This window comes from Chrysochloris asiatica, unplaced genomic scaffold (assembly GCF_000296735.1).
Source record: "Chrysochloris asiatica unplaced genomic scaffold, ChrAsi1.0 scaffold00004, whole genome shotgun sequence".
Classification (NCBI taxonomy): Eukaryota; Metazoa; Chordata; class Mammalia; order Afrosoricida; family Chrysochloridae; genus Chrysochloris; species Chrysochloris asiatica.
This window is the reverse complement of record NW_006408522.1, coordinates 20333617-20359507: the sequence shown is the minus strand read 5'-3', so window position 1 is coordinate 20359507 and position 25891 is coordinate 20333617. Positions and strand designations below refer to the sequence as shown.

Below are 25891 nucleotides of genomic sequence, written 5' to 3'. Positions count from 1 at the left end.
GGTCGTGTGCCAGTTCTTCTGGGCCCAGGGACCTCCTTCTGGGTAAGGGGTTAGCAAGGCGGATTCTTTCCGCCTTAGGTCCCTTGCTGGTCCCCTATCTCCCCATGCACCCAACGCCTGTGTCGACTCACCTGCTAAGCGGAGCGCGGACATGCGCTGGAACTCCGGCTCCTGCAGCCACTTCCACATCCTCCGGAAGGTCTCCCGGCCGGACTTGAGTTTGCTCCAGGGTTTGGGGTTTCGCAGCAGGTCCGAGAGAGTCCCCTGGGAGCGGCAGAGCACCCTCTGAGCGAAGATGGCCTGTGGGATGCTGTAGCGCTTGAGCTCCGTAGTGATACGCTGCGCCACCTCTTTGGTATTGATCTCTTCCATCTGCCCTGAATTACTCCCATTGCTGACCTGCGCGCCGGTCACTGAAGGGTTGGGCTCCCGGGTCGTGCCCAGGAGTTGCCCGTGGCCCTGGGCGTTCAGGTGAGCGTGGGGGTGGTGCGGGGGAAGGCCGTTGATGGGCACCATGCCGGCCGAGGTGGGCGTGAGGTGCTGTTCCCCGTGGCGGCCGAGCATGGCCGGGTGGTGGGCCTCGAAACCATTGGGGGTGAGCATTTTGTCGGTGGGCATGGCGGCGCCCGGGTGGGCGTAATGGGGAAGCCCTTGCTGGGAGTTATGGATGCCGCCCAGACCGGAGCCGGAGAGGGGCGAGAGGCTTTGGCCCATGCCAGTCACGTCCTTGTGGTAGGGGGTATAGAGGTTATTCATGGAGGCCAGCCCGCGCTCATCCCGCATGAGCGTGAAACTACCGCTCACGTTGCCCGCCAGGCGTTGATGGTGGTGCGGATGGTGGTGGTGATGGTGGTGGTGGTGATGGTGGGGGAACTTGTCCGAGACGGTGGAGATGGGCGGCAGCGGCTGCAGCGGGGTTAACGTGGTGTAGGTGGTGGGCATGCTCATACCTGGGGGAGTCTCGCAGGCCATGGTCATGGTGGGGTGCAGGGGGCCGGCCAGGCTGTGTTCCGGAGCCCGGTGGTGGTGATGGTAATCGCTGCCGCCGCCACCGCCGTCCAGCAGGGAAGCCATGCCCATGGAGCGCGGGTGCGCTGGGGGCAGGTGGCTACCGCGGTGCGCCACGGAGCTACGAGCGTGGGGGCTACCGCCCAGCAGATCGGCAGGGGCGGGCACCGGCTCATGGCTCACCCCGTGCAGCTCGCTGATCGCCTCCATGGTCAGCTGCGCGTTCATCGTGATTAGGGCGAGCGGGCGGCGGACACAACATCGATGTGGCGGGGCAGAGGTGAGGGGCGCATGGAGTCCGGTCTTCACATAGGTTGCAGACAACTGATGCCTTCCTTCCTTCCTCTCACTGTGGGGCTCTGTCTCTCTCTGTGTCTCGCCTTTCCTATTGCCCCCACCTCTCCCTCTGCGTCCTCGGCTTCCTCGGCTTTTTTTAAATATTAATTTCCAAATAGGATCCGCGCCGTTGGGCGAGCGCGGTGCCTCCAGCCCGCCCGTCCCCGGCCCCCTCTCGCCCCTCTCCTTAGAATTGTGAGGCTCCCAGCTCCCCTGACGCGGCCCGTGAGCCTGCCGCGGCTGCTGCTTGCCCACGCCGCTCACCAGCTCGAGCCATGGCTCGGTTACTGTTGCAGACTCTTTGGTCGCCGTGCAGTCGCCGCCGCCGCCGCAGCCGCCGCCGCCGCCGCTGCGGCCCGCCCTCACGCCCGCCAGGCACAGCACGCATGCGCTCAACGCGGCCCCGCCCCCCCGGTCCCCGCGCGCTAAGCCCGTGACGTCCCTTTACACAGGAAGGGGGGGTGGGGGAGGAGGACTAAGGGAGAGCCTGCCTTTCCAGCGGCGCCCAGCGATCTGGGAACCGCGTGCACTTGAGAAGGGCCGGACGCAAAGCGCGACCTGGGGCCGCTGCTGCGACTCCGGGAGACTTGCCCTCCGTAGTGCTGCCTGATTCCTGTGGGCTCTATCTTTCCAACCCCGAGCCGCTCCCGCCGGGTTGCCATTCCAGGTGGCACGCTAGAGTTGGAGAGAGAGCATCGTCATCTCTCTTTCCCCATTTAATGCTGACTCCTGGTGCAGGTTGCCCGGGGACCTGGGGACGGTATCATCTCTCCTTGCTCCCGTGCCCTGTAAACTTTATTTCCTGGAGTCCTGCTGGAAGTCTGCATTTTGCTTATCTTCAAGTGCATATCTTGTTTTGGGGGCAGAGACGCAAATTTCTAAAAGACCTGGGTCAGCTTGATGACTGATGCCCGGGCACCCTCTGCCTCCCTTTCCCCTGAGAATGCTCTTCTGCCTTGGGAAAGGAGCATTCAGTGCTAAGGGTCCCGGTCCAGGCCATACCTCGCTGTCCCTTGTCGTCTGCGTCCTTCTCCTGCTCAGCTCGTAATTAAGGCGGCGCGCTGGTCTGCCAATGACTCGGCGTGTGTGTTGGGGGGTGTTGGGGGGGGAGAGGATGCCCTGGTGGGTTCCCAGTTTAACTTCCGGTGCTGGTGGGGCAGCGGAGGTTCCGGCCCTAACTGCGGTTGCTCCATGGCCCGCTTGGTGAAGCACCCAGAGGCCGCAGCTTGCAGGGAGGGACTTACGCGGACTCGGTGGACGCGGGTGCGTAGGTCTCCACTTGGTCCGTAGGGACGCCCTCTTTGCGGCGTCCCGAGAGAAACCTGTAAATTTGAAAATCAATTTCACTTCGGCCGCAATTACTCCCTTCCAACTATCACACTCTGTTCGGGAATCAAACCTAGTTCTTGGTCCTGGTGGGAGGGGGCTTGGAGAGGCCCCTAGTGTGGGATGTCTACCGGCTGCCACTGGCCCAGGCTTGCTTTACAAAAGAGAGAAAGAAACAAAAGGCAGAGTCTAGTCTGCTTAGGTGCTTTCATCCCTAGGAGAAAGGACAGATGTGGCCATTGTCCGGCTTTTGGCAGTTACAGTTGGTCAGCGCAAAGCCTCTGCCCGGTGGCGAATGGTAGTCGCAATGGCTGACAGCCTCAGATGAACTTGGGCTATCTAGGTCGCGTATGGAATAAAGTGTGTGTGGCCTGCGCTGGGCTGCTGAGACCGGAGCTACAGCTACAGCGCAACAGAAGTGTCTGCTGCAAACGTTTCTAGTTTCATAGAGAGGCCAGGGTTGGGGTGGTGGTAGTGGTAGGGCAGGGTCACCAAGGCAAAAACAGCTTGGAGCTGCCAACTGTAGAGGGAAACTCCCTGCAAACTAAAGCGTGAGCAGTGAGCAGGCCCCAGTTTCCCCAGGTTTCCTGGATCCACCTGGAGAACATTGTGATCCAGGTAGGCCAAGGGCAGGGTCAACCTGACTTCTCTGGAAATAGTCAAGTCCTGGGATTGACCAATCTGTCTGGTTTCATCACCAGAGACACTCCCATCTTATCCAAACAATTTTTTTAAAACTTTTTTTTTTTTAATTGTGAATTGAGTGAAGGTTTACAGAACAGATCATCAGTCAGTCCCACATTCAACAAATTATATACTTAGTGTCATTACAGTGATTGCATCCACTCCATGGACCATCAGTTAACAATATTTAGCTCTACTCACTTTTTATCCTCCCCCCACTTGCTCTGTATGTCTACTTATGTCTACTTACACAATGAACGTTTAGGAATTTGGGGCCCTCACAGAAAAATCTCTTTGGGAAAAATACATTGACATGAAACTCAAAAAAGAAAATTATTCTGTTTATACTTTTACCTACATCTATTAATTCACATACACAAACATAATTTTTGCTATGGATTTTAATGTTGAAGGAAAGCTGCATCCTCCATTTCTTTTTGTTTCTGTTCTCTTTTCTTATAATATAAAGCACGAAGCTCCCTTAAAGGAAATACTAAACAATGGATTAGGTAATCTTTGAACTGAAGTATTGCCCACCGCCCCCTTCTTTAATGCCCCCCAAATGACTGATTTGCCCTTATGAAAACTCTCTTCCCAAAAGGCAGTTAAGAGAAAGAAGTAAATACCACCAAGTGCAGAAATAGTTCATGCTTTTTTCCTTGTTTAGCTGATTAGGGATTTGATCCAGAAACCCTCCGAGATGAGAGGGTCCAGGTTGTTTCCCTGGAGATCACCTGAAAAAGGGTGGGGTCAGGTAAACTCAGTTTGTCCCCTCCCAGGAAGCTATAACACCTGGTGTGGTGCTGTGGGATAATTCACTGTACAAAGAGGTTGGTTTGAACTGCAAGGCTGGCAGTTCAGATTCACCCATTGCTCCTTGAAAACCCTATACAGGGCCGCTATGGAGTCCTGGTGTGGCACTGTGGGTTAATATGCTGGACTGAAAATTGGTTTGAACTGCAGTGTCAGGGGTTCAAGCTCACCAGCCACTCCTTGGAAACCCTATATAGTGTCACTATGGGTTGGAACTGACTCAACAGTACTTAAAAACAACAACATGGAACTTTATGTAAGGGTGTCTGGTTTGTTCTTGGTCTCCAAAGGAGGAACCAAAGGAAATATGTGTTGTAATATGTGTTGAACTGGGTTGGTTTAACATTTCCCCTGACTTTTCCCAATATATTATATATCTTATAAAGTATGTATATATTTTTAAATGCATGTGCAGAATTTGCTTTGGCTTGCATCTCTCCCTAGTTTTTCTTGTCTATCTAATGCTTTTATTTAACCATTGGTTTTCTTTACTTGATTAAGTCAGAGGGATTTCTCAATCAGAAATAACATTTCATTGTTATTAGACTGATGTCTTTGGAAAATTACTAAGGATGTGTGAAAGATGTTTACATTTTATTGATTATGCAAAGGCAATGAATTGTATAGATCATAACAAGTTATGAATAATATTGTGAAGAATGGGAATTCCGGAACACTTAATTGTGCTCCTGTGGAAACTGTACATAGATAGACCAGTTGTTCAGCAGAACAAAGGATACTATGTGGCTTAACATCAGGACAAGGGTTGTATCTTTTCATTATACTGTGTGCAGAACAAATTATCTCAGAAGTTGGACTATATGAAGAATAGTGCAGTATTAGGATTGGAGGAAGACTCATTAACAACCTGTAATATACAACATTTCTTGCTGGAAGTGAAGAGGATTTGAAGCACTTACTGATGAAGATCAAAGTCTACAACCTTCAGAATGGATTGTACCTCAAGATAAAGCTAACACAAATCTTCCCTACTAAACCAATAAGCAACATCATGATAAATGAGGGGGAATATTGAAATTGCGAAGGATTTCATATTACATGGATCCACAAATAACGTCCACGGAAGCAGCTTTCATTGAATTAAATTATGTATTGCAATGGGCAAATCTACCGCAAAAGATTTAAATGTCAAAGAGCAAATATGTCACTTTAAGGAGTAAAACACACCTGGCTCAGACCATGATATTTTCAGTCACTTCATATGCATGGGAAAGCTGGACAATGGAAAGAAGACTGAAGAAGAATTGGTGCCTTTGAATTATTGTGTTGGTCAAGAATATTGATTATACATATCGTGGGTTACCAGAAGAACATACAAATCTGTCTTGAATACTTCTTGGGTCATGTTATCAGGAGAAGTCTATGGAGAAGGACATTATGCTTGGCAAAGTGGAAGGTTCATTGAAAAAGAGGAAGACCTTCAACAAGATATATTTACATGGTGGCTACAACAATGGATTTGAACATAGAAAAGATTATGAGGATGGACAATGTTTCGTTCTGTTGTACATAATGATGCTACAAGTAGGAACCAACTCAATGGTACCTAATAATAAAAGGATGTGTGATGGCTAGGAAAGATGCTCTTTTTGGGTCTAGTTAAGGCGAAATTGTCAACTGCTGGAGGGAGGGGTGGGATCACTTTTTGTTATTTTGCTGTGCTCCTCTTTTTCTCCCTCTAGTACTCAACATAATACCTGGCAGGTCTTGTGCATTATGGGTGATGAAGGACTTGAAGAAATTGGAGCCCAATGAGGGACTTCTTGATGCTGTTTGGTAGGTCATTGTCTGATATACAGGACAGCTGCTCAATTCTTGACACAGACAAAAATTTGAAGGGAGGTTTTGTTATCAATTGCCTAGATTTTGATTAACTGCATAGAGTTCAAAGAAAAAAAAAATTAAATAGTGTTAGTCCTGGTGTGGCACTGTAGGATAAGCACTGGACCACAAGGCCACTTTGAACAGCGAGGTCAGTGGTTCAAACTTACCAGCCTCTCCTCTGAAACCCTATACAGAGTCACTCTGAGTCAGTAGGAACCAACTCGAGGGATGGCACTTAACAACTACAATCACCACCTCAAATGACAACATACAAGATGAAGAAAAATATGACTCTCAACTATATGCTTGTCGTTGGCAATATTTTCTACATGGAAGCAAGGTTTTCAGGCTGTTTATTTTGTAAATGGAATCTTGCTGTGGTACTGTAGGATAAGTACTGACTACAAGGTCAGTTTGTAGTGCAAGGTCAGTGGTTCAAACCTACTAGCCACTCCTCTGAAGTCCTATATAGGGTTCCTATGAGTTGGAACCACTTTATGGCACTTAACAACAACATTTTGTAAAGGTCAAGATAAAAGCCTGGGGGTGGGTAATACTTTTTCCTATGTTGGGTTGGCTAGTGCTTGCCTGGTGACCCCACTTAAGTTTAGGAAAGAAAAAGTAAATAATACCTTTTCTCTAAATGTAGGCCACACAGTTTCTCTAAGAACCTTCCATCCACTTCAGAGTTCCCTTTTTTTTGGTAATGGAGATGTAGCATATGACCTAGTACTAATTTTCAGGGCCATTCTGAAGAAATGTGCCTAGCCCATCTGAAACATTTTGTATTTATTTTCTGTTTCTTGGCTTCAATCACAGCAAGTCTGGGTGTTGGGACAAATTCCCCCTAACCCAGGACTCTAGGACTAGTTTGAGCCCTTTGTCAGAGCCTCAGAACCTAACTCATCAGTGTTTCTGATGCCTGACTAGAATTAAAACTCCTGATGAGTTCCCTGCCATGGTAAAGAACATCTGGTCTTGAAGGCTTCCTGTCATCCTCTCTTTTCTTCTTTCTGGAGTCCTCCAGATTTAGAAAAACTTTATTCAGCAAATTGCTGGAGGTGACCTGGTGATTCACTATTAAAAAATAGCCAATAATTTCTCTGCATTCTTGTGGGCTAAGGGCATGGCAACCAATGATTATAGCCAGCTTCTTCAATCTTTGGCCTTCTATTTAGTATATATTATTCCTGGTGTGGTGCTGTAGGATAAGCACTAGATTGCTAACCACAAGGTTGGAGCTTCAAACCCACCAGCCACTCCTTGGAAACACTACACAGAGTCTCTATGAGTCAGATAGAGGTTATTGGAGTCCTGCTGTTGCACTGTGGGTCAATGTGCTGGACTGCAAAGTCAGCTTAAACCACAAGGTAGGCGTTTCAAGCTCACCAGAAACCCTATATAGGGTCTCTATGAGTCAGATAGAGATAAATCATGTTCTACACAACCTTAGAACAAGAGTGTTTTGTGGATAGATGCATGGACAAATACACAGGCTGAAATGGGTATGGAAGGAAGAGTGGTGGGAGTTTACATGCAAATACGTAAGGGATTGAAAAAGGATATTTTTGCATGAGTGTCTTTGCTGAAAACACAACTAAGAATGGATGGAACATATAATGGGCAAAATGAGGAAAACTTGTTGTTGTTGTTAAGTGCCACGGAGTCAGTTCCAACCTGTACCGGTTTCCGAGGCTGTAAATCTTCACAGGAGCAGAAAGCCTTATCTTTCTCCTGCAGAGCAGCTGCTAGTTTCGAACTTCTGACCTTAAGGTTTGCAGCCCGATTCATAACCACTATGCTACCAGAGCTCCTGATAAAGTTTCATAAGGAAACTTCTTAGATATTATCAAACATCTTAAGGCAATGAGTTGCTTGGCCTGAGAGCTCAGGACCATTGTCTCACCAGAGGATGCCATGATCAATTGGCATAACAGTCCACAAAGACAACGTTCTACATCCTACTTTGGTGATTAGTGTTTGGAATCTTGAAAATCTCATTAGCAGCCATCTAATGTACAACTATTGGTCTCTCCATGTGTGGAAGACAGAAGAGTGATGAGAATTGAAGATGCTTAGAATCAATTAGTCCAATGGACTAATGGGACATGTGAACATCAGTCTTCATGACTGTGAGACCACAAGAACTAGATGATGCCCAGCTACCACTACCAAACACTATGAAAAGGATCACATTAGAAGGTCCCATATAGAGTGGGAAAAATGTGGAACAAAACTTAAAATTATAAATAAGTCAGGGCTTATTGGTCAGAAAGAGACTGAAGGAATCGGAGACTCTGACCCTTGAACACCCTTCAAGTCTGGAAAGGAACTCACTCTTGTGGCCCAATTTTCAGCCAAGCAATAGATAGGTATATAGGGGTGTGAGGTGGGGAGAACAATACTAGTATGCTCACCATGGAATGGTCAGTCATTCACAAGAAAAAAGGCACAATTTACCAAGGACAAAGCTGAGAAGGGATGGGAAGGTGGGTGGCATGGAACCAGGAACCACAGGGAGGAAGCAGGATAACTGGTGTTACATGGAAGAGATTGAAATCGCTGAGATGAAACTAAGTGCACGAACTGTTGAATGCAAAACTGATGATTGTATCTGTAAATCTTCACTCAATTCACAATAAAACGTTTAAAGAACAGTGAATAAATAATAACAGAAGATGGCACAAAAAAGACACTCTTCCCTATTTATTCTCTGGTGTTAATTACTTAACAACAAGTGCCCTTGAATTGATTCCAACCCAGCGTCCCTGTACAGGGTTATCTAAGGTATGACTGGTGAGTTAGAACCATCAACCTTGTGATTAACAGCTCAGTGCTTATCCTATAGCTCTACACCAGTTAGTATTGGAGCCAGTATTTTCACCATCACAGGCTATGATGATGTTCATTTTATCTACCTTAATAAGGTCTGTCACCTCTTTGAATTCAATATCATTCAAAACAAAAATCCTCATATCAGAGAATCTGTACACATTTCCAGAGTCTCTGAAATAGACGATTCCTGACCCCCTGAGCCATTGCTGAGTTTATAGCTGTATCAAACTGATGCAGAATTTGAAGAACAAAGGAGGGAGAGGTGTAGATGATCTGCTGAGACTGTGTGAGGCATCTAGATTCTCCTGCAGACTGGCATTTCTGTATAATTGATGGAAGGAATTGTTTTTTCTTTTTCAGGCTTGCATTGATATCCTGTTGGGAAGATAATGTCTTCTGAGGAGCAGACCAGAGGAGCCTACTTCCCCATCACTTCTTCAACACACGCAGAAACCACCTACCATGCGCTTTTTAATTCATTTGTTTTTTTAAAATTAATGTTCTTCTTCTTTTCCTTCTTAATTTACATCACGATTTTTGCCCATGGCAATATTTTTACCCTGCATTTTTGTTTTTTCTCCACGTCTATCTAGGACCCCTTCGTCAGTTCCAAAGGGGAGATGCCCTGGAGAAAAACCCTAGCCAGCTCTGCCAAACTCACCAACCCCAGCTCGCTCATCTGTTCTAGGAGATTACCGCAGCCCGGGTCTAGGCCTCTTTCTCCTGCTCATTTCTGGTTACTTCTCCAACAGAAGAAAACCACTTGCTCTCCTGGGCCTTAGGTTAAACTAGAGCGGGCTGTTCCTGGACTTAGGTAGTCCTGGCGGTCGTCCACTTTGACAAGGACTTTTCAAGTCTTTAGGTCCAGCGCGCTGAGGGGGAAAGGGGTGTCTGATTAGTGGGGAATGCGGGAGAATTCCAAGTCTCCTGGGAGACGTTCTGGCTGAAGGACTTCGAGATCAGCTCGATTGGGAGGGGCAGATTGGCTTCGCCACAACTCTTAAGTGTACACGTTTTCTTTCTTGGTTATGTCGCTTCATCTTTGAAATATGTTGCTAAGTGAGACCTGCCAGGAGAGAGGGCGCAACGAATAGTTCAGATTCAGGCGGTGGTTAAGGCTCCTCTTCTGGGACTCTGCGCGGGATAAGTGGAATAGCTACGCGCAGGGTTAGAGAGCGGCAGGCAGAGGTGTGGGAAAGATAGAGGAAAGGAAAGGGGGCACCTCATCAAAGCCTTGTACAGAGAGTAAAGCTCAGAGCAAAGAAAAGCGGACGGAGGGCAAAGTTGGCCCAGGACGGTTTGCACGTGCACCATCCCTCCCCGAAGGGATGTGAACGGTTGGAAGTGGAGGATAGAGGCCGAGTCGGGTGCCTTAGTCCAGTCGGGCGTGGACCCGACTGCGGGCTCAGCGGCCGGGCGCTCGGCCCACTTGGCGAGCTCTCCCGCAGTCTTGCATGGTAACGCCGACCCGGCCCAAGAGCGGCAGCACTTGGGAGGGAAAACTCTTTAAACAAATCATTTTGGTGTCTAATCAATTAGTGTTTGCGCAGTCAAGTACCATAGATTTAACAGAATAATCGTTACCGCCCTTGTCTTTATTTGACCCACAGACACCTAGAAGATTTAAAAATGGAATTTCGGTGTTGTGAGCTTTGCATCCTGGTCGACGCCGCCCTTTCTGTCCAGCTCCGAAGAACCTTTTACGTTCTCCAGCTAGAGCCTTCTCTTTCCCTCCGATTTTGTGCCTTCTTCCCCCTTCACACTTTGCCTGTTTTTTTTCTTGCTTGTCGAGCTTTGTGAGACTTTGTTCGCTTTGTGCGACAGAGCCTCACCCTTGCTTTGGGTGTCGGACCCCGCGTATGGGCTCTTGGCAAGCGCGCCTGCCCTTTGGCCCGGGAGCAGGATTATGTAGTTTCGGAGCGGCCAGGAACGGTTGACCGGAGCTCTTGCCCTCTAACCCTGGTGCTCAACCTTTCGTCCCCCTTGAACCCAACCAAGGCTCCAGAGGTCTTGTGCTTCCCCCTCAGCTTCCCTGGAGCTCGGAAAAGCCTGTCACCTACGTGGCAGGGCTTGACGGTCTCGAGGTTTCGCCCCATAAATGCAGTGACCCAGGGCCCAGGAGGAGATCTAGAAGAAAAGTTGCAAGTGGGACCCTGGTTCTAATGCTACATATGAAGGTGGAAGAGTCCCCAGGGAACGATGTGTGTTTGTGTATGTGTGTGTGTATGTGAGGGGCGACTGTCGGCTCCACTGAATGCCCCTCCAGGCCACAAAGGCGCCCAGAGTCCAGGCGTCTGAATTTCCAACGCAAGTGAGTAACGGTTCCCCTCCATTCCTTGCCCCCGGTCTTTTTCAGGCCTAATCGGTGTGGGTTCATATGTGAGCACATCTATGATGTGCGCCCCACCAAACCATCTGTCTACAAATGAGGGGCTGTGGAAGTCCCGAACCCAGGGCCGCCGAGATCTCAAGACCAAAAAGAGACCTGGAGGTGGGTAGGGCTGTGGCGCGTTGAAGGGAGGCTTTGGGAGAAGCTTTGGGAGACCCCTAGGGTGAAGACCACTTCTACCCCTGAGTTCCTCTAATTTTATTTAATTCTGTAGTGACTTTAGTGAAATATGAGAGTGCAATTAAGGTGAGGGGGTTGGCGGTGAAACCTGTGGGGCTCTGGCTGCTCCAACCTGCCTTTGGAACTTCTGGATACCCCTGGATCTGCCTCCTGCTCACGGATATCTGTTACCCACCTGAGAAACGCGACTCTCAATAGATGATTACAAGACTAGTGCCTGTATTTTCCTGTTTAACATACATTAATCCAAGTAACAAAAAAATCAATATTGCTAACAATATTGCAAACAAATCCTGGTTTTCACAAAAACCTACCTAGCTTATTCCCAGTCACTGCTATCTGCTACCCTCTTTTCTCTGAATTGCGTTTTCTTCTAGTGGCTCCTGGCTGACCTGGAACCTGGCTGGTCCTGTTTTCTCTAGACTCCCTGAGTGTGTGGTTGTGTTTACTACCTCCTTTTTTTCTCTTTTTTTCTTTTTGGTTGTGGGGACCCCTCCAGAATCCAACCATACCCCTACCCTCCAGTATTCCTGAAGATCCTGAGTTCACCTGAAACCCTGACCCTTAGGGTATCTGAGAATAACCCAAATCACTGACCAATGACTTCAGGTTTTGCTGTGTTATCTCCCAGACAAAATCCCCTATGTGGCTGCTCCTACCCCCCTCTCAAGGGTGGGGATCCCACACCTCTACTTTCCTATCATTTTGCTCCATCCTTATCACTTGGTAATTAATCTCAGCTGGTGGTTCTTATTAGAGTTTTATTATGATTACCATTATGATGATTTTTTTTTTTTAATTGGTGTTTTCCACCTGGAAGGAACAAACCTGAGGGGCTGGCTAATGAAGGAATTTAGGCTTGCAAAACACTGTAAATAATTTAGCATTGTATTTCAAGGGGAAAAAAAATAGCTTTCTTAAATCATCCCCACAATATAAATTGCAGACTTACAGTATAGTCCTGGTAAGTCTAAATTTTTACAGGAGCAATATTCAAAGAGACATAGATGTCTGTATTAATTATTTATTCGCCGGTGCCTTCCTTCGTTTCTAACTTATTATTAATTAGGCGCCTCTAGTCTTTCGCAGAGCGCTCCACTGAGCCGGTTGCAGCTTTAAATATGAATTAAAAGCAAATCCAAGCTACTGTAATGCGAAAATTATTCCGTGTCTTGCATGGCAGAGATGAATAGCCGCGTGGATCAATACCGTGAAACTAGGCTCCAAACGACAGGGTTATTGATAGCTTATATTAATGATGTTAATGATGGAAAAAGGAAAACAACTGCCCACCCGACTTAGAAACTTTTTAGTCGCTGAAACCCCGCAATAAAAACGGGAAGGGGGCAGGAATCGGGCTTAAGTGTAATAAGAAAATTATTTATGAAACCGGATAAATGACTTCAGAGCCTTGATGCATTTGAACCGAACGCGCCTGGCTCCTGGCGGCCCCGGCTCCAGCAGGGGAGACCGCGAAAACCCCAGGCCGCGTGGGGCTGGGGGCGGGGTGAGGGAGCTCCGCTCGCCTTGGCCGCCTCTGGTTTGCCTCCCCCCTGCTTTCGTCCCCTCGGGAAGAGTCCTGTGGGACGCTGGTCGTGGGCACGTTTGGAAGCTGATGGAATTGGGCAGGAAGGGAGAGGACCCGTAGCCAGTTCAGCTGGGCGCAGCGGCCTGGGACTTTGACCTGATTTCTTCACAGGTTCGCTTGGCATCCGCTCCGGAAAGGAGTTAGATGCTTCGGGCTAAGGGGGAACCAGGTCCGGCTCTACACTGTCGCCTCCTGTTCAACGAATCAGGGCTCTAAAGATCCCCAAAGTCCAGGCGGTGGCTGGTACGGGCGATTTTGGAAGATGAGGAAAATGTTATAAACAGGGCAGGAAAATTGGGATAAACGCCCACTCTCCTCCTCCAATCCCCAGCGGGTTCTTTACCAGGCTCAGGGTTTAACTGGATCTTGGCATCCAGCACGGGCAGTTTTCCTGGCTGTGGGGAGGAAAAAGGAACGCCTGGGCACCGCCCCCCCACTGTGTAGCCAGCCTCACTCTCCCTTTTCCCCTACTCGAGGGTCGCTTAAGGGGAAGTGGACCAGGGATGGGGGTGAGAGTGGGTTGAATGCTGACCCAGGAGAACTGCTGGGAAGGTCACTTGTAGGCCCTAGGTCCCATTATCCTCTGCTAGGCAAAGAATCCTCAGGTCCCCTCCTCCAGTCCAGGTCCCAGTACTCCGGACAGGCTGCAGGAACGGGGAGCGACCTGGCAGCCAAAAGTTTGGGTGGGGTGGGGACCGGGGTCGTGGGTGGCAGTCCCGGCCTGACTGTGCTGACCTGGTCTTTTGGATTGGAGAATGTGGGGAGGTTCTTAATTGGACAGTGTGGGATTGTCACTAGTTCTGAGTTTAAGGAGGGAGGGGAGGTAGCCCCAAGCTTCAGAAAATCCATCTGGGAAAACGCAAATTTTTCTCTGAAGAATTGGGTAATTTTGTATTTTTTGTCATTTGGTCTTTTAAAGTGTTTTTCCTTCCTCCATCCTTTCTTCCTTCCTATTCATCAATCTTTTCATCTCTTCTTTTCCTTTGTTTCTCCCTTCATTCTCTTTTCCCATCTCTCGTCCTACCTTCTGTTCCTTTTCACCTCTCCTTTCTTATATTTTTCTCTGGTTCCTCTCTGTCTTCCTTTCTTTCCCCCTTCCCTTCCTTCCACGTCTCTGCGCCTGGAAACTTTTATGTAAAAGGTACCAGCTCCACTTGGCATCGACATCAAATAATATTCTTGAAAAGAGACAGGCTCCGAGGGGACGCTCCGAGCCTCTAGAGGTCTATTCCTGGAACCGTCTCTCCGCAGGCTTCTCAACGTGGCCTTTCCAGCGCTCCTAACCTAGGGCCTGCGACAGGATATGGCCTTTTCCTGAGCCTCGGACTGGACATTCTCGAAGGGCTGCTCCCTTTGGCGACATCCATTCCCTGTCCAGATTTTGGTGATGTTTTCATTTAAATTTATTTGATTTAAAGAAAAACAATAGGTTTTTAACCATAACCCTTAAAAGTGCCAGCCAAGCAAATTTATTCTAGTGCACCGGGGAGACCCACTTAAAGTCATTATGTGATTCTAGTGCACCATGGAGACCCAGTTCAAGTTATTATGTGGATAATTAGGCAAAAACCAAACTTCCAATAACCAAAGAAGAGCCCTTTTTCTCAACTATCCGGCTTGAAAGTCAAATTCATATTTCAGAAAAGTGCCACCCAGCATAGACGCAGCCTCATCGCCACACATTCTACCAGCAAAAGGGCCTTCCTCAGAAAGGAAACACAACAGACACTGCAAAAAAAAAAAAAAAAAAAAAAAAAAATCACTTGATTCTGGAAAAATCAATAGAGAAATTAGATTTATTGTCTGCTTATGTGATTAAAAATGACAAAATGTTGCCTTTTATTTTCATAAAAAGTCAGAAGGCTGAACAAAATAATTTACTATCGAGTTCTGCTCTTTCATTTGCCTGGCAAAACCTGGAGGAGGCAGAAGGGGCGGTGGGGAAGCGCAGTGGTTGAAGCCAGAGGCCCCCAGCCCGGTGGTGAGCACGCTGTCGACGAATCTGTGCACAAGTTGGTATGTGTGCAAGGAGACTAAATTCCCCAATCTACAATCTTCGGCCATGAGGATCCAGGTTGGTAGTTGACCGCGTTCTAAAGAAATGCCGGGCGATTGTCTCTTATCCCTGACTTCTTCAACCCAGGTTCCTAAAAGAATTCTAAAGATCACCGCTGCCTTGGTGGTTGCGCCGCTCCCGCAGCTCCGACGCCTTGCATCTTCCTGACTCACGCAGCCACGGACTCCAGATCCCATCCCACAGTCCAGTGACCTTAGGAAGGACTCCCTTTGTCCCTCAGTGTGTCTGGGTGGGAAGTAGACAAGTGGAAAGGACATGGACTCGCTGCTTGACCCCGGCGGATTCCTTTTCCAGGGTTCGCGGCGTTCCAGAATCTGGACAGGAATCCAGAAAATGGGGTTTACCAAACCTCTGTGGGTCGGATTCTCCACGTGTGGCGGGCGGTGAGCGCATTCGAGGAATAGGACTGTAATTGGCACCCTCTGGTTACACCGATACTGGGGGTTATTAATCTAAGTTAAAAAAAAAAAAAAAAAAGTAAAAAGAAAGCCCCCAAATCCACTGTGTGCATCGCATAGTATCTCACAATGCCAGCTACTCCCCACCCCCGCCCAAGCCGAGTCAGAATTGACCAGCGTCTCTTAGGTGCTGTTTTTGCGTGAAGGCCCGGGTGTGGAGCACTCTCTCTCTCTCTTTCACCGGTTCACCGGCCAGGTTCTAGAACAAAGTGGCGTCCCAAATGTCCTAGGGTCCTGGAGAGCGGACCCGTGAGAAAAAGAGAACAGCTTCACGCACACTTAACAGCACCATTAGCAAATATAGCTACCAAACTAGCTTCCTTAGAGCCCCTAAATGCACCTTCCGATTTGGAGCTGGCGCTATTTTGCTGACTTGCACACCGCGGACTCTTTGTTAAAGTTGTTAATTATCCTCCTTTTGGTCTAGAACCAAGAGGGCCTGTCGCCTGGAGAGTGCGGAAATGAAACCCGACCAAAGAATTCCTCCGTGGCGTTCTCAGGGGGAATGGCTTCTTCTAAATTGTCCTGGCCTCCTCTCAGGATCGCGGAATTAAAGAGAAGTGGACGTGGATCCCTTGTTATTTGGAAATCTGACAGATCCCGCTGGACGCCAAAGCCCGGCCATCAGCTTCCAGCCAGACCAGCTCAGACGCCTCCGGCTTTTGGGCTCTCTCGCTCAGTGGTGCGGAGCCAGCGCATCCTCGAGTCTTTTCCAGGGAACAGTCGAAGGAAGGGGGTTGGTAGCCCAAAGGTCGGGGTGTCAGTGGCCCCTGCTGTGGGGCAGGTCTACCTCTCTGCTGCATGAAGGCAGATTCAGTCACCAGCTTCCTTGGGAACATACCCTGCCTCTCTCTACAATCGCCGCGGGTCTTCTCCCCAGCCATTTCTCTCGGCCTCTCTGAACCAACCGTCTAGGAACCGCTGGCCCGCGGGTCAAAGGTCAGGTGTTTGCTAGGCCCTGGCCTCTTCCCCGCAAGACCAGATGACCATTGCCAACTAGAGAGAGAGGACTCAGATTTCAGAGTCTCCACTCCTTGGAGGCCAAGATGGCTAAACTTCGTCTCTCATACTTTGGACATATTGTCAGGAGGGAGCAGTGTCTGAAGATGGATATCATGTTTGGTAAGCTGGAGGGTCAGAGAAAAAAGAGGAAGACCCCCAACGAGATGGATTGGTCAGGTGGCATCATTGATGGACTCAAGTGTGGCAGTGGTAGTGAGGTTGGCCCAGAATCCGATAGTTTCCTTCTGCTGTGCATGGGGTCACTATGAGTCAGTTCCGACTCAATGGCACCTGACAACAACAATGCCCCTCTTCTAAGCCTCCTCTGATGAGATGGGGTTTTGACTGCGGTGTGTGTGTGTCGAAGTTTAATTTAGAAAATTATATTCAGACCATAAAATTACTTATCTGGGTATTTTATGAAGTGTTGTTTTTATTTTGTTCTAGGGAGGTTTCAAGTAGGGGTAGCTTTGACCAAAGGATCGACAAGTAGGCTTTCATTGCTTCATTCTCACTGCCCCTACCCTGGGCAGAGAGGGACAAAAATTGCCAGGAGGGACTCAGGAGTAGGAGTAGGCAGATATGTTCCAAAGGGACTGACCTTTCTAGTGAATGTGGGCCAGGCCCACCGAGTGAAAAGCAGATTTCTATGCATGTCCACGTGGCTGAATGTAATGAACACATCTCCATCAATTCAGGGAATCAGAGGGCTCAATTTACTTCAATGTTAGCTGAGGAGCGTCTGGAGCCCCAGCTTCTGACCAACTACAGAGCAGCCGAGTAGTTAGAATTCTCTCTCCAACGAAAGTGATGGTCAATAGAATTCTCAGTATCAAATGAGCAATAATTTGCTGTGGCTTCATGCTGGATAATGAAAGATGTTAGTGGGATCAATAAAAAATGAAAACACTTTTACTTACATCTTGAGTTACAGTTTTAAGAGAGCAAAAGAGATGCAACAAACTGAAAGCTAGGTTCAGAGCCTTCTAACAACCTCAGACCTGTGAAGTCCAGAACTGTCACCCATTCTCAGGCCTCTACCATCATCTTCTCTCAATGCTGACAAGCAAGTGGGTCAGTCACACCAGATTAACCCCTTAGAAGCCAGTAATGACTACTAGCGTTAGTTACTTGCTTTTTTTTTTTTTTTCTTTTTTCTGAAGAACTTTCCATGAGGTTTAAAGGTCACTTAACTGGCTGTAGTTTACAGAAAAAGCATGCCATTTTGCAAACATCCTTCAGCTGAATTGTTCTTTGAAATGCCTCAAAATCATATCTGACTGAGATATCCAAAAGGGCCAGTGGTCTTTGGTTGTGCACACAGGGGCAAAGGAGGAGATTTAATTCCTTTGGATTTACGAGTGTGTGGCCATTAAATTTTGAAAGTGCAGATTTTAGACTCACTTTTTTTCTAGAACAGTAAATTCCTCTACCTTCTTTCATAATTTCATCAGTTCAGTTGGTTTTCAGTTTCATTAATTTTATTCTGTCTGCTCTTTCCCCCTTTCAAACTGAAACGCACAGCTACATATCTGATCTTTAAGGAACTACTGTGAAATGACCTGAGAAACATTTTTTTTTTTTAAGGACAGAAAAACTTAAAACACGAGAAAGACATCTCTTGGTGTTCTGCATAAAACAGGTGCAACAGAAAAGCTCACCGCCAGACAATTTCCAGCACCCAAACCAACATAACTGACGGAAACAGCTATGCTTGTTTGGCTCCTTCTGCAGGTTTTAAGAAATCTACATACTCAAACCATTGCAAAACCAAAACCAAAAACCTGAGTTTAGCCGCAGCTTTAGTGCTCTGTGACCAGAAGAGCTGGCTTTGTCATCGAGATAACGGTCAGTGCTGCAAGGTCAGTGACCTGTGATCATTTTTGACAGGTTTGGGCTGATACTAGAGAGACAATCGAATTCAGAAATCAGGAATCAACCCAGGGCAGTAAAGACAAGTTCCAATTTGGGAATTTCCCCCCGCGAGTGGATCTCGCTGGCTTGGTTTATTCAAAGTGCACAAATGCAGGTGCGGTTCTGCTACAGCAAGCTGTCCAGCTGGAGAACCGCTCACAAACCTCATAAGCGCTCTCATACCCGCAACCGGTGCGGGGAATGCCTGGGTTATTTACACTCTGCACGGAACCTCTTACCCGCGCTTATTTACTACTTTAAACTCGCCGGGAGAACCTGTTAGTAGCCGTGGCGGGGCAGCCAGGTTGGGAGGGGGGCGCCCTCCTTCGGCTTCAGGGCCATGACGCGGCCGCAGCCCTCCACCCCCCGCCCCAGGCTCCCATGGCTTGGCCACAACCTCAGCCAGGAACTGGCGTGGCCGGCCTGGGAGTGCCTGCCCTGGTCTACCAACCTCCCCGCCGCCCCCACTCCCCGCATGCGCCTGGGAGACTGGCTTACCAGGGTGGGCGAGTCGCGGCGCATTAGCAGATTTCACGGCAAGTTGCCTCTGAGACAAGCGATCAGGTATGCGGTAGGATTTGCCCCTAAGAGGAAGGGAAACGAGAGTCAATTTGAGTAATTTCAAATGAGAAAGAAACGGAAATGGGGAAGGCGAATTTCAAGACCTAGAAATACTGACACCCCTCTTCCCCCCAACAATCACACCCCTCTAAAAAGCACAGCAAGAAAAGAAAAAGTAATCCGCTGCACAAGTCGCAGGTGATACCTTTTATTGTGCTCATTTGAAATGACAGGGACGGGTGTCCCGGCCCTCTCTGCGAAGCCTTCCTCCATAGCCGGGCCCCGGGCAGACGGGTCAGTCTGGCCGCTCCTGAACCCGCAAATTCCTGCAAGGTTGTAGAGTGAGAGGTGCGGGGCAGAAAGACCTCGGGCTGGGTGCCCAGCGGTCCCCTTTGGTGCTCAGGGTCTGAGCCAGATGCACAAACCCAAATTTCCTCCAGCTCCTTCGGCTCCATCTTTAAATCCAAGCAAAGATCAATTTCCTCTCTCCCTCGGACACACACATTTGCAGCCATAAATAAACAGCTCCCAGCTAAAGCAGGAACTGAAAATAAAGGAAGAAGAAAGGAGAAAAGAGAAGGATGAGAACCGGAGCTCTGGTCTTGCTTTTCTCAGGCGCCGGGCAGCTCTTTTTGGTCAGGCCAGTCTCGCATTTGGGGATGCAACTTGCATTTGAATAGCTGTCTGGGCTTGTTATGGACCCGGGAAAGCACTGAAAGAGAATCACTATGCAAATTGTTCCAGTTACAATCGAAAGGTTCGATCTACTGGAGCTGCCTGACGGAAGTTGATGTCAGCTATCTGTGCATTAGAGTTGCATTACCGCCTTCGCCGGCCTCCTCGCCACACCCGCTCGCGCCTGCCGGGAAGGTTTTTTTTTTTTTTTGCTTATGTGTATAATTTTCCTTTAATTAAAAAAAAGAAGAAAAGAAAAAAGGCTAAAGGTGGCGACGTAGCTGGCTCGGGCCTGGGAAGCCCTCGGGAGGAAGAGAGAACGTGCGGCTGCTCTGGGAGGGGGAAGGTGTCATTCTTTTGCAGCAGGTGTTGATGGTGCGTCCGAAACCAAACATTTAGAAACGGTTTTTAGCGCTTTTCAGGACTAGGCGGCGGCGGGGGGCTGGGGGCGGCGATGTCTGCCTCCGCCTGCTCACTTGATCCTACAATGCCGGCTGCAGATCAATACCAGCTCACTGTAATCCCAGTAATTGTAGGGCTTGCTGCTTTTATTTTAAAGAAATAGGACACCAGGGCGCGGGCAGGCGGCTGTGGCAATGAAACCTACGCGGTTGGGCCAAGGTTCGGAGGTCTCTTTGGGCACCTATCTATTACATAGGAGCCCTGAAAAGGGCTGGGTGTATGCAGATTCCCGCGCGTGGGTGTCAGCAAGGGTCCGCAGGCACCGTGAGGTTCACGTAGCATCTTGCGGGGGCGCGGGGGGAGAGGGGGCTCAGGACTCTGGCAGGTGCAGCGAGGACTCGGACAGTTTGGGGCCTGCTCGCGGGCCTGGGAGATTTAGGCCGTGTAGAGTAGTAGGCCTCATGGCCCCAACGCTTGGGGCCAGAGGACGCGGGAAACCCCTACTTCATGCCTAGGAAGGGAAAGATTTTGCCCCTTCTGGCCCCTTCAAGCCGTGGCTCCCCAAGGACCCGTAGGCGAGGCGCTCGTAGGTGCGTCTCGGGTTTACCAGCCCATAAGCAGTAGGGGCGCTAGGACCCGGAGATTGTCGCCCGCGCGACGCTTAAACCCTGGTTTCCACTAGAGCGAGTGGCCGAATGGCTGGCGGAGGCTACACGACCCCGCTGCGCCCTCGGGGCCAGCTCAGCTTTGCAGGTTGTTGGCTGCCTCTCGGCAGAGCACGCGGGTACCACCGCCTGGGCCGAGGGGCTGCAGGCCTCGAGCCGCGGGCCGCCCGCAGCTTCTGGCGGCCCTGAAGATGACCATCTGTCATTCAATTAAGGTTTCAGGGCAGCTGATGGGGGAGCCGGGGTCAGCGACCCCAGGACAAAACGGCCTGCTGCCTCGGATAGGAGAAGTTCAAATGTTAAATGCAGAACATTGTGCCCCCTCCCAGCCCCGGTCCCCACCCGGCCGCAGGTCCGGCCGGTGGACAGCAGCGGGGTGAAGGGCAGCGGTCATTAGCACTTAGATTTCAGCTCCAGGCCGGGCTCCTTCTGTTGGGCCATTTTGACCAGAGAACCTTTAACCTTTTCACACCAACCCTCCCCTTAGGGAAGACCTGCTTAGCTAGAGGAAAGAAAGAGTATGACCCGAGTTACCCACATAAGGAGGGTGCAAAACTGTATTTCTGGCCATTTCTATTAGAAAAGCAAATGCTCTACCTACAAGATGGAAGAAAACAGTTTATTATAGCCAAAAACAAAAGAAAAGGTGGTCATAAAGAGGTCATATCTTTTAATTTTTGGGAGGAAATACACTCATTATACATTAAGTGAAACTACTGGACCAGTAGACCGGGGAAGAAGGGCTCTGCAAAAAATTTCAGACTTCCCTTCCTTAACTAAGTATGCTTCCCCAAGCTTGTAATGATGTCCTGATGATCTTCAGCCAGCTACATAGAATTCTATTTGAACTGCTGGTAATGTACAATCTACGTTGGACACTTGGTCTTCCCCTTTTGAGATGATACTATAATGCAATGAGATAAAAATAATTATAGTTAATGGAATTCATAAAATACATTAATTGGGCACCCACATGCTATGCACATGTAGTTGTTAATGTGCTTGGCGTCCCCACACTAGACCAGAGAAGAAGCCACATTTGAGCAGTTTTCAGTGGGAGATCCAACTATTTCTCTCAATTATTAACCATGAAATCTGAAAACAACTCTATTAGCAAGACATCATTCCAAGACATTGAAAGCTAGTAATGGAGGAAGAATTTGGGACTTTTGAATTCTAACTCCCAGTTCTGAACATTATCTACTCCCTACTTTGGGGAAGTAACTATCAAGCAATCAATTAATCAATCAGACATTCAGCATGGACTAACCCTAGCAAATTTTTCATTGGATACCAATGAATAATGCATGGGCCTCCAGTATATTGACTGTGGTAAATGGTCTTTAAAGCAAGGTGCTGCAACAAGTACTTCTAAATAAAATCAAAATAAAAACTTTACCACAGAATCATAATAAATTGTTCAGTCATCTTCCTATTGACCCACATAGCATCTTTCTTCAGGGGCATTTGGAGTTATTATTATTTTTTTTCTCTTACAAACAGACCAGAACAAATTGATGAATTGAGCTTTCACTATGCTAATTTAGACATTATAAATATTTAATTAACATCCCTAATAGCCAGTCATAGAAGGCCCCTGCTCTACTTTACACTCTTCTTAATCTAAAGTAAATGCTTTTCCCATTAATAGCTTGATGCCATATTAGCAGCTTCCTGGGTAAAAGAGCCCCATTTAGTCCAAAAGGAGGGGGGCATTAAGTAGTCTGCATTAGACAGGGGTTTATTTCTGTTTGTAAAGGATATTGGGAACAGCACCAAGTCTCTACAAATTCTACCTTTCTCAGTTTTTAATTGAGAATAAGAGGGACCTCTCATTTTTCTAGGTGAGGATATGATTGAGGGTCAGAGGGATCTTTTCATTTTTCTAGATAAGGAAAACATTTGAAGTTGGATTAGAAAAGAAGATTTGTGTATCTTAGTAAGTTTTATATCACTGAGGCACATAAGTCAATGATGACAAATTTCAACTGCTGTTGGGTAGTGTAAAGAATTCTGAACCAGGAGGTTCAACTCCTGTGGCACTGATGAGCAATGGGTACAGAGCTTTTGAGCCTCACTTCAGTTTTCTTTTATAAAGCAGGGATAATTAATGTCTGTGTCATGGGGTTACTTTAAGATTAGATTAGAGAATATATGTGAAATTGCTTGGCATATTATCAGTAGTCAATTAATACTGGGTTAATTCCTAACTGGTTTCCAAATATTAATTAATCCTTCTCTCCCCTTATACTTATTATTGTCTTGACTAAAATATCTTGCTGTCATAATTTAATATTGCAACTTTATATTTGTAAATGTTATTTGTCTCATCAGTTCTTTGACCTAGTTCCTACATTTTGAAGTAGGAAGAAACTCTGATGCCCTAAACCCTGGAATTTAGATGTTCAGATGCTCTGAGTCATAAGCTGACTACAAAAATATCCTCATATTACAGTCCTTGTGTGGCTTAGAAAGAGCCCAGAAGCATCAGTTTATTTCCCTGAGAGCAGGAATCAGGGCAGAACTTAGACTTCAAGAAATTAGAAACTCTTCATACTGACCCAAATCTGGGACTGAAATCTTTAGACAATGAATATTAGCATGAACAGTTGAAGAAAGGGGAAGAAACTTCAGACTGTTTAAATTGAAAACACTGTTGGGAAGATAAGCCATCTTATTTTGAGACTATTTCTCAAAGCATTTTAGTGTCTTGTTGGACACTGGACATTGCTGGTTATAGAACAATAGGAATCCTGAATTATTTTTATTAGCAAGTAAAAAATAATACTACTTATTGTAATATAAGCTTGAATACTAATATATTCAGTATTTATTTAGTGACAGTAAATATCCTAGGAAAACCACATATTTTTTCTTTATATTTTTGGCACAAACAAAATTTTCAATTTGTCTAGTAGTGGCGAGGCCAAGACAGATGAATGAAAAGGAGCAGGAATTGGCTGGAGCAATTTTTTCCAAGTAACGGGGCAGTAGTAGGAGTTTAGGCTTACAGACAGTGCTTAGACATTGAATAACTCCCTGCTCTCTGTTACTTTCTTGTTTTTTCTTTAGACTCAATAATCACCCATTAAGTAGAAAGAAAAACTTGTTTGTAATCCTCTCCCTTTCTACATATTTTAATTTTTTTTTGTTGAGATATTGTTGTTAGGTGGTATCTAGTCAGCTCTGATTCATAGTGACCCTAGGCACAACAGAACAAAAACACTACCTGGTCCTGTGCCATCCTCACAGTCATTGTTATGCTTGAGCCCATTGCTGCTGCCACTGTGCCAATCCATCTCATTGGAGGCCTTCCTCCCTTTTGCTGACACACACACACATTACCTAGCATGATGTCCTTCTGCAGGGACTGGTCCCTTCTGAAAAGCTTCCAAATAGTAATTAACACTTTTCTCCCCTTATATTTAATATTGTCTTCTCTGAAACACCCTGTTACTATAATCTAACATTGCAACTTTATATTTGTCCAAAGAGATGAAGTCTTGCCATCCTGGCTTCTAAGGAATACTCTGTCTGTACTTCTAACACAGATTTGTTTGTTCTTCTGGAAGTCCATGGTACATTTCATATTCTTCTCCAGTACCATAACTCAAATGCATGAATTCTTCTATGGTCTTCCCTATTCACCATCCAACTTTCACATGGATTTGTTTTGTTGTTGTTAAATGCCATTGAGTCAGTTTGACTCATAACAACCCTATATAGGGTTTCCAAGGAGAGGTTGGTGAATTTGAATTGCCGACCTTGTAGATCAAACTCACCTTTCGGTCTAATGCTTATCCTATAGTGCTATACCAGAACTCCACATATGAAACTATTGAAAAGACCATGGTTCGGGTCAGGATCACCTTAGTTCTCAAATTATTATCTTTTCTCTTGAGCACTTTAAACAGGACTGGTGCAGCAGATTTGCCCAGTGCAATATGTTGCTTGATTTCTTGACTGCTGCTTCCATGAGTGTTGATTGTGGATCTAAGTAAATGAAGTCTTTGACAACTTTAATCTTTTATCCATTAGTTTATGATGCTATTTATTGGTCCGGTTGTGAGGATTTTTTCTTTCTTTCTTTACATCGAGGAGCAACCCATACTGAAGGCTGTGTCTTTGATCTTCATTAGTATTTGAAGTCCTCTTCATATCCAGCAAGTAAGGGTGTATCATCTGCATATTGCAGGTTGTTAATGACTCTTCCTCTAATTCTCTTCATAAACCCCGACTTCTCAGCATACAGATTGAATAAGTATGGTGAAAGGATACAACCTTGGCACACAGCTTTCCTGTTTTTATTTTTTTTTAATGAAAACTTTTATTGTGAGTTGAATGAGTTGCCTTCAATAGATCATATACTTTGTTTCATTACAACAATCACAGTTCCCTCCATGTACCATCGGTTAGCCATACTTACCTCTATTCACTTTAACTTTTGCAATTCCACCCTCTGTCCCCTGCTACCTTCCTCTTTCCTCTGCCTCCTTCCCTCTTATCATATATCTCTGTTGTTGTTGTCAAGCGCTGTCAAGTCTGTTCTGACTCACAGTGACCCTGTAAAGGGTTTCTGAGGAGCCACTGGTGGGTCTGAAGTACCACCTTACAGTTTAAATCAACCTTGTGGTCTAGTGCTTATCCTACAGCACCACACCAGGACTCTACCATTTAGCTTATGATTAATTCCCCTCACCCCCGTAACCATCATAGAATGTTTCTTTTATCAAGAAAATCTTTTCTTAACCTTTTACAACATTGGTCTCATACAATACTTGTCCTTTTGTGGTTGAGAAATTTCATTCAGCATAATGTCTCTCATTATTCATCTATGTTGTGAGGTGTTTTGCAGATTCACCATTATTCTTCAATGTTGCGCAGTATTTCATTGTGTGTATGTATCAAAGTCTGTTTAACCATTCTTTTGTTGATGGGCATTTAGGCTGTCTCCATCTTACTGGTGTGTCTCTTGCTGACAGTATATTGAAGGATCCTGTTTTCTTAGCCTTTCTGTTTCTCTCTGTCTCTTGACTGATGCTTTAATTCATTTACATTTATTCAGTGTAATTATTGATAGGTATCGATTGGGAGTCCTGGTGTGGCACCATAGGATAAGCCCTTGACCTCAAG

The 25891-nt window shown here is 46.9% G+C and overlaps 1 protein-coding gene and 1 pseudogene across 1 annotated transcript in view; both read right to left on the bottom strand.

Moving 5' to 3' along the window:
* The window catches only part of ONECUT1 (one cut homeobox 1), a 56930-nt gene extending 55571 nt beyond the window's left edge, over nt 1-1359 (bottom strand). The window contains exon 1 of the mRNA XM_006831632.1: nt 132-1359. Within this exon, the coding sequence (XP_006831695.1) occupies nt 132-1236 (1105 nt within the window). The 5' untranslated portion in view covers nt 1237-1359. The remainder of the gene's footprint in view (nt 1-131) is intronic.
* A 19363-nt stretch (nt 1360-20722) lies between these two features.
* Nucleotides 20723-25891, bottom strand: part of LOC102814106 — an 11741-nt pseudogene continuing 6572 nt past the window's right edge.